The sequence below is a fragment of the Heterocephalus glaber genome, unplaced genomic scaffold (genome assembly GCF_053883595.1).
Source record: "Heterocephalus glaber isolate CG9 unplaced genomic scaffold, H.glaber_assembly_v1.0 deba00000594, whole genome shotgun sequence".
NCBI classification, from domain to species: Eukaryota; Metazoa; Chordata; class Mammalia; order Rodentia; family Bathyergidae; genus Heterocephalus; species Heterocephalus glaber.
In genome coordinates this window covers 16,411,830-16,425,710 of record NW_028258151.1, presented here as the reverse complement: position 1 = coordinate 16,425,710, position 13,881 = coordinate 16,411,830, and the positions used below count along the sequence as shown (strand labels likewise).

Below are 13,881 nucleotides of genomic sequence, written 5' to 3'. Positions count from 1 at the left end.
AAAGCCTTCTACATTCTTGGTGGAAATGTAAACTAGTACAAACACTATGGAAATCAATATGGAAGATTCTTCAAAAAACTAAATCAAGGGCCAGGGATAGTGGCATCATGCCTGCCTTGCAAACGCAAGATTCTGAGTTCCATCCCTGGTACCGAAAAAAAAACCTAAATCAAGGGGCCAGGGATGTAGCTTAGCAGTACAGTGCCTGCCAGGCAAGCGTGAGGCCCTGAGTTCAATTCCTGGTACCACCCCCCCCAAAAAAACTAAATTAAGCAATTCCATTTGACCTAGTTATTTCCCTTTTATATATCTTTCCAAAAGAGTTAAAGACAGTGTATTACAATAATATATGTATACTCATGTCCACAGCAGCACAATTTACAGTAGCTAAAGCTTGGAAGTTGCCTATATGTCCATCAACAGATGAATGGATAAAGAAAATGTGGCATTTACACATAATGGGGTACTACTCTGCCATAAATGATAAGCATAAGTCATTTGTGGGAAGATGGATTCACCTTGAGACCATAATGTTAAATTAATCAGGCACATAGCTTAAATATCACACGGTTTCTCTTATATGAGAAACCCAAATATAAATAAAGAGCAAAGTAAATGATAAATAGGGAAAAATGTTTTCTAGAGGAATTCTTGGTTTATTAATCAAAATACTGTGATTTTATTTCTGCATTTTATGATGTTTACAGTATTTGACAACTTTTTAAGTGTATAAGCGTAGTTGGGTATAGTGGCCCACTCCTGTAATTCAAGCACTTGGGAGGCTGAGGCAGGAGGATTGCCAGGAGTTAGAACCCAGCCTAGACTACACAGTGAGTTCAAGGCCAGCCTGAACTACATAGCGAGACCCTATCTCAAAAAAAAAAAGTGTATAAGCTTTAAACTTCACTAACCAGAGTTCTCTCTCCACTCGTGATAATATCACTTTGTATTTTTCTCAAGTAATTAAACCTTTGGATGTGAAAAAAGAAAAGAAAAAGGAGCTCTGCAGAGTGACTAACAACAACAAAAGATACCCAACTAAAACATTCAATCTTGATGACACAAAATACATATAATTTCATTATTCATGAAAGTAGACTCTCACTTCCACCACACTAAGACACAAGAATTATTTTTTTTACAAGAATTATTACCTTTTTTAAAGGCAGAAAGATCTGAGTAAGAGAACTTGGGAACTAAGATCCTAATTTGTACTAGTCTTTATCAAGACAGTCTATTTTCTTTGTGCATCCTCTGACTTCCTGTGCTCCCTCTGTTCAGATTTTCCCATAGTGTATTTTATCCATAATGAGAGCAGTTAAGAGAAAAGAACACTGGCCTGTGAATCAGGGCCTTGTGTTCTATCCTAGATTCTGTCGTCTGTAAAATCGAACCCTCCAACTTTCTTTGATGGTAACAAAGAAAGAAGGACTGGAAACACTGTAAGGTGACCTCAGGCCCTGTGAGTCTATTTCACCTGCCCAGTCTCCCTTACAAGGGCAGTTGCTAAACATCCCATTAGGTAACGGCTGCCCGAGGTTGCAATGGAGTGACACAGCCAGGTATACAACGCCATTTTCAAGGGGGAGAACAGATCTCAGACCCCTGAACACTCAGAGTGTGTGCAGCCTCCGAACCTCACCCTAACGGTCCAGCTGCTTGTGGACCAGGGACCTACACCATACTTTGGCTGACCCGCGTCCCCTCTGCACTGATTCCTCTTTGCTCTGTCCCCTCTAGGGGGGATGATGTCCCCAACCTGAGCTGTTCCTCACAGGGGACGGCCGCAAGCTGCCCAGCGCTGCCTCGGCCCGGCTCTCAGACACTCCTCACAGACCCTAAGAGGAAGGCTGATTTTCACCCACTCCTGGCCTCCCCCGAAACTTCCTTCTGCACGTCAGGTAATGCCTGACCCCTACGCACAAACTCTGCGGTCTCCCCAACAAAGCCTGCGTCCTCAGAAACTGTCTTTCTCTGCCTTCCTTCTACTGCCCGCATCACCTCGCAGACAGCTAAGGCCGTCCGCTCCATTCAGCTAGAGGAACCGCAGCGAGGGTCTCCTGAAACACCCGCAGGGGCCCGCCAGCTCCTCCTCCGAACGGGCTTTGCCCCCACGCCCGGATGCGCGAACTCGAATCTTCCCGCCCGCCCGCGGTTTTGCCCCGCCCACTGCGTGCTGCGCCTGCGCACTTGACACCGCCCCCGCCGGTTGGCTTGGAGTTGGTTCCCGGAACCTCCCTGCTCTGCTAATAGTCTGGTGGGTGGGTGGGCAGGCCGTGCGGACTGCAGAGTTGGCCAGCGGCGGCCGGTGTTGGAGACGAGCTGGAAACATGCCAGGCTGCGACTCCTCCCAACGACTTTCCCACGGTCGCGCCAAGACGCATTCTTCAATCCTTTTAAATCGCTTTGACTGTCGTGGGCGCTTTCTGGGCTTTTCCCTCAGCTAGGAGAAGTTTCTAGTGCAGGGTGTGGTGACCCCCAGATGGCCTCCCCTTTTAGGTGGGCTGCACGAGTGCCCCAGGCCGGCTTCCAGTTCCCACATCTACCTAGCAAATGGAACAAATACAGGCGGCCAGTTGAAACTGGATTTCAGATAAACGACTTTTTTCCGTATATGTATGTCACATGCAATGTTTGGGACAGATACTAAGAACATATTCGTTCATCTGAAATTTAAAAACTGGACGCCCCAGTTTTTATCTAACCTATCCCAAGGCTCTCCCCGAACATGCGCCCTCCTCGGAAGAGACTGGGAAGCTTCCCCACCCACCAGGCCCTTTCTCGATATTGAGTGCTAAACGTGCAGGCAGAAGCAGCCCTGGGGGTTTCCAGTTGGAAGGAAGGAGTCCTACGGACTCCAGTTGCTGGACTCCAGTTGCTGGACTCCAGCGGGTCCCAAGAGGGGTTAAGCCCATAACTGCCTGTAATCTGGTAGCTTGTTTGTTGAGAAAATGCTGGTGAGAGAGATTCCTTCCTGGCAGAGTTGCCCAAGGAGGAGGGTGGGACGGGGTGTCGGCTGTTTTCCCTCCAGGGAAAATTCTTCCACTCTAGCTCCAAGAAGCCAGGATTGGACAGAACAGGCTGCAGAGTTGGCAGAGTGCCTGCCCACTCCACAGTCTTGGTGCTACTACAAAGAACATGTCTTTGGACACCTGAATCATACCCTTCTCCAGTCTGTGCTCAGTGCTGTTGCCCCACCTCCCCATTGCAGGTGTTCTCACGATGGGACCCATTAGAGAAAGATGGCTTTTATTGCTGAAAAATTCATCATAACCATCTGATTTGATAAGAAAGCTGGTATGTGGGGAATCACTTGAGTTTTCCTCTCCCTTTCACTCTCTTCTTTCTTTCACTATGTCGTCCCCTTTGGGAAGAGGAGTTGCCAAATGGAGAGTCATTGAATGACCTTGATGGCTCTCCACCTGAAGTGTTTCAGTCTGACAACTATCTTGTAAAATAACTATTTGCACTATTTGATAGGTGACAAACCAGGGTACCAAGGATGACTCTGAAATAGTTACCATTGAAAGTGTCACCTCAGCAGATATACTCCACCTTGAGAATGGCACTGGGAATAAAGGGTGGAGAAACAGTTGCCAAGGGCAAAGCACCTTAGGTGAGCTGGTCTTTCTGGCCCCTTGTCCTTGCCTTTGAAATGAGCCTTCTGGATAGAAGTACAAGGAACCATCCAAAACCATCCAAGAGGCAGGGGAGGCCTAACTAAGGGTGGCAGGGACGCAGTGCCCTTCCAACTGGATATAGGCAGAAGTGAAGTAAGCCTTCAATATGAGGACCCACCATCAAGACTTCCATAGCACTACCATTTTAGTCAGACACAGTTTGATGTCGGCTTGACTTTTTCCCCTAGCCCTTTTTTAATTATTATTTTGATTTAATTATTATTTTGAGAGAGGGCTTCACTAATTTCCCCAGGCTAGGCTCAAACTCACAATCCTTCTACCTCAGCCTCACAGAGTGCTGAGATTACAGATATGCACAACCAAGCCTAGTTGGGCTTGACATTTGGTGAGCATTGACCCCATGTTTCAGTTGTTCTTTATCTTCCATAATCCTCCCCTGTAAGAGAGGTGTCTGCATCACGATGATTAAAATAAAGTTCCAAGAAGAGGTTGTATGACAATCCATTTGTAAATGTTAGAGCCAGAATTTGAAATAAAAATCTCTTAACCCCTCTTTCCACCTCCCTACAGCTGCTACTTTTGCATCTCCAATCACCTGGATGTGACCTGGCTAGCTGCTTGGGAGTTCTGTAGTATGAACAACTGATGTTACCATGGGACACCAACTCCTCTGTGCAAAAACTGAGGAGCCAGTGAAAGTAGACACCCTCATTTCCCACAAACTAAGACTTCAGTGAGCCATAGCTCCCAGTCCTCTCATCCATCAATATGCCCCCAGTCTCTTTTTATTTGGGGGGGCTAGTGACTAATATGCTATTGGACTGCAAAAAAAAAATTTACTGGGGATTGAACCTAGACCCTCATGCTGAGCTTTATTTATTTATTATTTTAATTTTGAGACAAAGTCTTACTAAGTTTCCCAGACTGAGTTCTACAGACTGAGTTCTAATTTGCCATCCTCCTACCTCACCCTCCCAAGTACTAGGATTATAGGTATGTGCCACTACACCTGGCTTGGACTCCAAATTATTAAAACCAATGGAGTGTTATAGTCAGAAGAGAGAGTCGAGATCAGTTATCTTCATTAGATGAAGAAATATGAGGCCCAAAGAAATTAAATTACCTGCCCAAGGTTAAGGTCATTTTGGTCAACCAGCTCAACCAAGGAGCCTTTGGCTATGGCTCTGAATATTTTCAGCCTTGGCCTCTACAGTTTCATTAGCAGTGACTTCAGGGGGCCAGTTCTCCCCAGTTCTTAGATTGGGTACATATTGATTCTGTTCCCATTCCTCCCACCACCTCAGGAAGTAGATTAGTGTTACATGTCCATTTTGGATATTTTGTTTATTTTGAAAAGAAATTCCCTGCCTAGCCAGAAAAGACCCACCTCAAGATTCCCAGATTGTTTCTAACACGAACAAAGGGTTTGACCAGAACCAGAATATCATAGGCAATACTACCAAAGAAACAGTGACATTTTAGGAACTGTTGAACTATCTTTTGCTTTTGCTCTGTGTATATCATTCCTAGATGTTTCTTAGGTCATACCTTATTCTCAGACTCCTTCAGAGCATTTAAATGCCCTAAAGACGTGACCCTAGGATCTTAGGTGAAAAATATCCCTGAGGTCCCCCTTATCAGGCCAATGTAAAATAAGTCCATTTGAGGAGTTTCTCCCCTGGGAAAGAATCAAGTAACTATTAAAATAAGCTGTTTCCCATGTATATAATAGGATCCCAATCAGACAATAAGAAAGGGTTAACTGCTTCTCTCGGGTCCCGAGCAAAGTCTGTCCCCCACCAGTTCCCGTAACCGGGTTTCCTGAAATGGAGCGGGTCCCAGGTGCCTCTCCACTAATCACATCCTTGGAAATGGGGACATGGAGCTCAGATTAGCTCATTCTTTCACCTTCTTGAGGCTTTCTCCACTCGGAGCACAGAATCTGGGGCAGCTTCACCACTGCTTTCCTATCTGGGGTCAGACAGAGATGTTCTCAGAGGAATGTGAGGTGGGGGGGGCACTAGAAACAATAGTTTTGACTTTTGTGCCAATTCATGGACTACCGCACTTGTTCTTCCTCTAAGACTTGTAGACCAAGGAAAGATTCTTTTCCCTAGGACAACACCAAAGTTTTCATAAGTACAGTATTTTCTTCTTCACCCCCATTCCTTGTACTTTCTTCCTCCTCTTCTTAGAATAACTGACTGTGATCCTGGATACTTCCTGTTTTGGGGGGGCTGAGTCACCTGCCACAGTCTCTGATTTCTCATCTACCATAGCAGGTGCTAGGCTAGCCAGGAGGTTTTGCTCCTTTCCAGTTCATGTCCAATTCTTTTTTGCCTAGCAAACCAGTAAAATCTGTATCACAAAGTGATTCTGCCCTCTGTAATTGGGTTTTCACCTTCTAAGTAGGGCTGGAATTATCCTGCCAGCTGATATCCACTGGCAGGGAAATATGCTTTGTGGCTTAGAAACCTTAGGGAAAGAAACAGCAGTGTAATCTGGTCACATATGGCCAAATAAATCTATAGATCCAAAGCCCAGATGATCAACTTTACTTGAACAACAACTAGACTAATTAGGGTAAAGATTCTTCTTCTAGGAGCCACATTAAAGAAGATATTGGCTCCACATGTTATCTTGGGTCCCTCTTTAGATAATAAGAGTACTCCACAGTATGCTTTATCAGGAATGCTGCTGTACAGTCTTTAAAGTGTTTAAAGTTGAATCTTTCTGGGTGCCATGGTGTATACCTGTAACCCCAGAATCTAGGAGGCTAAGGCAGGAGGACTGCAAATTCAAGCCCGGCCTAAGCAACTTAGTAACTTAATGAGACCCTATCTCAAAATAAAAAGTTAAAAAAACAAACAAAACTAGAGATATATCTCAGTGTGAATGCCCTGGGTTCAATCCTCAGTACTGGTGGGAAAAAATAATCTAGAACCATAGTTAAGCTGATTTTTTACTGTTCTCTAAAGTTGACTTGATTTTCATCTGCTTCAGCTTTAAGGCCATTTCCATCTTCCATTTCCCCAACTTACCTTTTCACCAGTTGAAAAGAAGCAGTGAGATCAAACATCTAAAAGGATATCTGAATTCTTTTCCCATTTTACCACTTACTTTAGAGGTTATGTTCTAGTTTCCACAACTAAAATAGGAAAATTCTCCCAGGAATATAGTTAAAATATAATCTATGAAACAATTTGAGAGTTTTAGAATCTTTAAATTAGAAGAAATCTTAGAGGTCATTTAATCCAGTATTTCCCAGCCAGAGAGTCAGCATTTGTTCCACTTCATTTTCTTCATCCCATCCCTCTTCCTGAATAGCCTTTCTCAACCTCCTCCCTTGTAGCTAATGTAAACAGTGGATCCAGTTTGCATAGTATATTTATTGTATTTAGTATTGGGAAACATTGACCTACTTCACTTTCCTATTTCGTGCAACCATCATGCCAGCAGTCCTAATAATTTGATATCTAGCTTTGACTTTAATATCTTGAGTTAGAAAATCTGCCACCTAGGAAGAATTTGCCATTCCAGTTTTAGGCAATAGTGGTTTGGTAGATTTGTTCATTATATGCAACTAAAATAATCTCTCCCTGTCTCACAGCACTGTTCTTCAACCCATTGGTCCCAGATATGCCCTTTGAAACACAGAGAACCCATGTAATCCCTTTATAAAGGAACATGGGGAATACTCAGGATTGTTATTGTTAGCTTGTCACAGTGGTTCAGACCTGGCCTGAATGATTGTATTACAGCTGTCCTACACTTGCTACACTAGCTGTATTCCCAAAACATTGTATAAACCAAGATTTGTGTGAATCAAATCATTTCAGATATACTGGGAAGTTGACTGTTTAAAGAAATCCTGTTATCAATTCTTTCATAAACTACAGTATCCTTTTGCAATGCAAATAATCTCTCCATTAACCTTTCACACAAATCCAGATTTTCATTCATTATGTTTTAGTTAAGGCAAAATTTACTTGCATACAAGACATGTAAAATAATAATGATAGCATTAGCTAACATTTATTGAGCCCTTACCTGGCACCTGGTCCCATGCACCTGACATGTACTATTTAATCTCTCACCACAACTTCCTTCTGTAAAATTATCCCCTAATTATTCACAGATGTAGAGACTTAGGCTTAGGGAATTTAAATACCTTGTTCAAGGTCACACAATTAGATAGTGATGGGCCAGAGTTCAAAGAAGGTCAGAGTTCCAGGAAGTTTTAGATGCCAGTAACAGTTGAAATGACTAGCTATTAGCTGTGTAGCACAATGTGAGCAAATTAGGTTGAGATAGAGAAACTGACCTAAAATGTTTGCAGCTGCAAAGTTGTATGCAAAACCTATTGTTTCTGTGTTCCAGCATGGTGGATAGGTTTCCTAGCATAGTTTACGATTCTAGTGCAACTTGATCAAGGAACCCCATATACTTCCCATCAACTATTAGGATTAAGCACATGCTGCCAAAATTTATTTCAGGTATATGGTTGTGAGGCAGATACTTTTCCAAAGGGTCTTCGAATTTGCAGGGTTTAGTGGCATGAGCTTCTCAGAAGAAAAAACTGGTTTATTATTGACTGTAAAATCAAAATTTAAAAATCATGCTTGATCCCAGCCTGCTCCTAGATGGGTCAGAATCGCTCATGGGCCCAGTTTTTAATGGCATTTAGGTTTACAAGTTAAAAATAGTTTGGGAAGGATGGTCCAAGTGTTGTTTTGAATTCAAACTGTACGAAGATAAATGGATGTAATATTTCTATGTCCTCAAATCAGTTCCAATTTCCAGAATTTTGTCAACAGTACCATGCACTCATAAAATTGCTCAGGTCAACACAGCCCTTGGGGCTCCTACGACCCCAGACTTTTCTATACTGTATAAGGAAGATCAAGGCAGGGCTCTCTTCTATCCTACATGCTATCCATCAAATTGCCCCATTTGATAGACTTAATAGATGTTTATAGAGTGTTCCACCCCACAAAATCAGAATACATATTCTTTTCGGCTGCACACAGGTCATTCTCCAAAATAGATCACATGCTAGCTCATAGGACATGTCTAAGTAAATGTAAAAGAATTGAAGTTACCCCCTGTATATTATCAGACCATAGTGCAATAAAATTGGAGATCAAGAACATAAGAAACCACAAAACCCCCACAAACACATGGAAATTGAATAACATCCTCCTGAACAACCAATGGGTTACAGAAGAAATTAAAGAAGAAGCTAGACAGTTTCTAGAAGTTAATGATAATGCCAGTGCAACATACTGGAATCTATGGGACACAATGAAAGCAGTTCTATGTGGGAAATTCATAGCAGTGAATGCCCATATTAGGAAAACAGGGAGAACTCAAATAAATAACCTAATGCAGAACCTCAAGCTCCTAGAAAAAGAAGAGCATAACAAACTCAAAGCTTGTACAAGAAAGGAAATTATAAATATTAGAGCAGAAATCAATGCGGTGGAGACTAAGGGAATGATACAAAAAAAATCAATGAATCAAAGAGTTGGTTTTTTGAAAGAAAAAAATCAATAAACCTTTAGCCAACCTTATTAAAAAAAGGAAAGAAAAGGCTCACATCCATGCAATTAAGAATGAAAAAGGTGAAGTCACAACAGACCCAGCAGAAATCCAGAGGATCATCAATACCTACTTTGAGAACCTGTACTCTAATAAAATGGAAAACACAGAAGAAATGGGCAGATTCCTAGATACATATGAATTGCCAAAGTTAAATGAAGAAGATAAAGAAATTCTAAACACCCCAATTACAATGAGTGAAATTGAAAATGTAATACAAAATTTACCAACAAAGAAAAGCAGAGATCCTTATGGCTTCACTGTTGAATTCTACAAGACATTTAAATAAGAACTATCACCATTGCTCTTTAAAAATCAAGGAAATTGAAAGGGAAGCAAGGCTTCCAAATTCATTCCTGGAAGCAAGCGTTACTTTGATTCCAAAACCAGGGAAAGACCCAACCCAAAAAGAGAACTACAAGCAAATCTCCCTAATGAACATAGATGCAAAAGTCCTCAACAAGATACTGGCAAACAGAACACAGAGGGTCATCAAGAAGATCATAAACACTGACCAAGTCAGATTTATCCCAGGGATGCAAGGATGGTTCAACATTCGTAAATCAATAAATGTAATACACTATATTAACAGAGCAAAGGACAAAAACCATATGATCATCTCAATAGATGCAGAAAAAGCATTTGACAAAATCCAACACCCATTCATGATAAAAACCCTAAAGAAAATTGGAATAGAAGGTCTTTATCTCAATCTGATTAAGGCTATCTATGAAAAACCAACAGCCAACATCATACTAAATGGTCAAAAACTGAAAACTTTCACACTAAAATCAGGAAAAAGACAAGGATGCCCACTATCACCACTCCTGTTCAATACAGTTCTGGAAACATTAGCCATAGCAATTAAAAAAGAGAAAGAAATAAAAGGAATAAGGATAGGAAAGGAAGAAGTTAAATTGTCATTATTTGCTGATGATATGATACTTTGCATAGAAGACCCAAAAACCTCACCCAAAAGACTTCTAGACTTAATATTGACAGATTCAGTAGAGTAGCTGGATACAAGGTCGACACTCAAAAAACCATAGCCTTCTTGTACACAAATAACAGACTCACTGAGAGAGAAATTAGGGAAACAATTCCTTTTACAATAGCACCCCCAAAAATGAAATATCTAGAAATCAATCTAACAAAGGAAGCAAAAGACCTCCTCACTGAAAACTACAGCACTCTGAAAAAAGAGATCGAAGAGGATATAAGATAATGGAAAGACATCCCTTGCTCCTGGGTAGGAAGAACAAATATAGTGAAAATGGCCATACTTCCAAAACTACTATATAGATTTAATGCAATCCTGATTGAAATTCCAACAACATACTTCACAGAACTAGAGAAAACAATTCAAAAATTCATTTGGAACCAGAAGAGACCTAGAATAGCAAAAGCAATTCTAAGCAACAGACACTTGGCAGGGGGTACCACAACCCCCAACTTGAAACTATACTACAAAGTTACTATGATAAAAAACAGCATGGTACTGGCAAAGAAACAGACCTGAGGATCTGTAGAATAGATTAGAAGATGCAGAAACAACTCTGGACGCACTCTGCCACCTCATCTTTGACAAAGAAGCCAACTACCCTCATTGGAGGAAAGATAGCCTATTTAATAAATGGTGTTGGAAAAACTGGATTTCAACTTGCCAAAGATTAAAACTAGACCCCTATCTATTACCATGCACTAAACTAAGATCAAAGTGGATTAAGGATCTAAATATTAAAACAGAAACACTAAACTTGCTGGAAGATAAGTTAGGTAGAACTCTTGAAGACATTGGCATAGGAAAAGACTTTATGAACAAAACCTCAGTAGCACAGGAACTAGCACAAAGAATCAACAACTGGGATCTCCTCTTATTAAAAAATTTCTGTGGCTGGGGATTTAGCTCAGTGGTTTTGCCACCTGCTGCACAAGCACAAGGACCCAAGTTCGATCCCCAGTACCAAAAAAAAAAAAAAAAAGCTCTGCACTGCAAGAGAAACCACCAAGAGAGTTAAGAGACAACCTACAATGTGGGAAAAAACTTTTAGCAGCTGTACCTCCAACAAAGGTCTACTATCTAGACTATATAAAGAATTGAAAAAAATCAGACCCCCCAAATTCAAAGACCCAATTAAAAAATGGGCATCTGAAATGAACACACATTTCTCAGACAAAGAAGTAGAAAAAGCATATAAACATATGAAAAAATGTTCAACATCACTGGTCATTCGAGAGATGCAGATGAAAACAACACAGAGATTCCACCTCACCTCAGAAAGAATGGCTGCTATCAAGACATCAACCAATAACAAATGCTAGCGGGGTTGTGGGGAGAAAGGAACCATTCTCCATTGTTGGTGGGAGTGCAGACTGGTGCAACCACTGTGGAAATCAGTATAGAGATACCTCAAAGAACTAGGACTAGAGGTCCCATTTGACCCAACTGTTCCCCTGCTGAGTATCTTCCCAAAAGAATCATACCACAGTGATATATGTGCACCCATGTTTATAGCGGCACAGTTCATTAATAGCTAAAGCTTGGAAACAGCCCAAGTGCCCATCAACTGGAAACTAGATGAAGACGATATGAGTTTTTTTATAAAATGGAGTACTACTCAGCCATAAAGAATGACAAACTAGAGACATTTATAGCTAAATGGATGCATATTGAGGCCATACTCTTAAGTGAAATAAATAGGACACACGTGTAAATATCGAATAGTTTCTCTAGTGTGAGAAACTGAAAGTGTAAATAAGGATTAAAATTATTAAAACAAATAATTGATAATTTGAAATAGGAAGAAAAGGTCCAAAGGGGTAGGGGAAGTAGGAGGGGAAGGGGAAAGGAAAGAAGAGAGAGGAAAAATTATGAGAAAAGGAAAAAATGGAAACAAAGGCTATGTAAATAGGGAAGGGTGGAGGGGGTGAAGGGCGCACAGGTAATGGGGAAAAAATAAGAACCAAGATACATCATGTACAGGTACAAGCACCCAATGGTAAATGTAAATGTATTGTATACCTAAAATGTGCCAATAAAAGAATTTAAGCCAAAAAAATCCCCCATTTGATATAAGACTCTATCTGCAGTCTCATCTGCAGAATTTTGCTTTTAAATACATATTCATCCTTTGCAAATCATGTCCCAAGGCGGCCAGGACCAAGCCAGAATCCTGGTCTACACTAGCCATAGAAAATCAGGCTAGGATCCTTAGCTCCCCTTGTAAGCCCACCTTTCCAACCTTTACAGCAAGCTTGTTTGCAATTTTAAATCATAGACACAAGTGAGGAAAAATATAATTTTCTTTTTTTCTCATCCCCCATTTCTACTGGTGGCAAAAAAAAAATAAGCCTCACCAATTCAAGACAGCTCATTCACTGCACATTTAAAACTCAGTCTCTTAGGATTCTCTTCCTAATCCCTTTTTCCTTGTGGTGTTCTAGTTGGGGGTTTATGTATCACGATAATATCAGGGAAGGGGCACCAAAGCCAAGTCTCTCTTGCTTGAGTGGACAAAGTGTAGCTTTCTTTACTTGATCTTGGCCATTGGGCCCTATGGTCATTACAGTTGCAGCACTGAGCCCAGAGTCCCTAGGCTATTGGTGTAGACAAATCACAGACCTGGTTTCAAGCTTTTGCCTCTGCTCCTTTTAGTACTGTTGAGCCTTCATGTGAGCCTTGGCCTAGGCCATCCACCTTCAGTCTCTACTAAGAAGTTCTCACCCCCTACTCCACACCAATTTTCACAGGCATCCTGGCTTTCAGTCCTCAGCTCTCTTACACTCTTCTCAGGGTGTGGGCACCTAGGAACTTTTCGTATTTCCTCCAAATGTTAAAGCGCCAAAGAGACTGGGACTTAAGGGATAAGAAAGCCAGGTGGGGTGGGTGGAGACTGGTTCAGACCTGCTTTACCACACAGTGACCATGCCATTTCTATTCTCTGACAGCTGCCCTTTGGTAGCATGGGATACTCTGAAGATGGTGTCTTCTCAGAGTTCCAGGAATAGACAGAAGCCTCTTCTGTTTACTACTACTTGGTGGTGGGACAGAGAGCCCCACAGGTGCATCTAATCACTCTTATTCGCCTCTCCCCATCCTTTCAGTTCAGCTCCAAGATCAGAAAGGATTGTATTTTCTATGCAGAAGGGAAACTCACATATTCTTCCCAATTCATCAGATGATGGGATAAACTCTGAGCTCTAGGTTTAGCAGGTTCTTTCTCTTGATATTTAAAGGGAAGGTTCTGGGGAGAAAAATCGCTTTCAGGAACCTGAATCTTGCAATTTTAAATCAGGACCTTGCAAGAACATTGTCCCTGCTATAGATTTGTATGTACTGTATGTACTGTAGTTGAACTCTTGCTTGCTAAGCACCTGCTCTCCCTCTGAGCTAAGCTACACCCCAGCCTTCTGATACAGATTTTAATGGTCTCTTTAACAGTTCAAAAGCCAAGAATTTAATTCTGATTTCTGTATAGCATCCCTATTGCAGAGGGAAGTCCATCTACAAAATACTTGTTGCTGTTTAAGTGATGGGAAATAGATTAGGGGTAAAAGAAATGGGAAACACATAGTTGGACATGAAAACATTTGATTTCATCTATTTACAACAAAAAATCATTTTCCCTCTCAGTGTCTT

At 41.4% G+C, this 13,881-nt stretch overlaps 1 protein-coding gene across 9 annotated transcripts in view; it reads right to left on the bottom strand.

Moving 5' to 3' along the window:
* Rce1 (Ras converting CAAX endopeptidase 1) overlaps positions 1-13,881 on the bottom strand; it is a 91,869-nt gene that overhangs the window by 73,502 nt on the left and 4,486 nt on the right. For 2 of the 9 annotated variants that reach the window (XM_087204999.1, XM_087205001.1), the window contains exon 1: positions 1,155-1,978. The exons of 3 other annotated variants lie outside the window; for them this stretch is intronic. Coding sequence is in view for 1 of the 6 variants with exons in the window: in XM_087204995.1 (XP_087061121.1) it covers positions 2,002-2,031 (30 nt within the window). In the remaining 5 variants the exon portion in view is untranslated. Of the gene's footprint in view, positions 1-1,154; positions 1,979-2,001; positions 2,137-13,881 lie in introns of those variants that run through there. 4 more of the 9 variants (XM_087204995.1, XM_087205002.1, XM_087205000.1 and 1 more) reach the window with 4 other exon arrangements.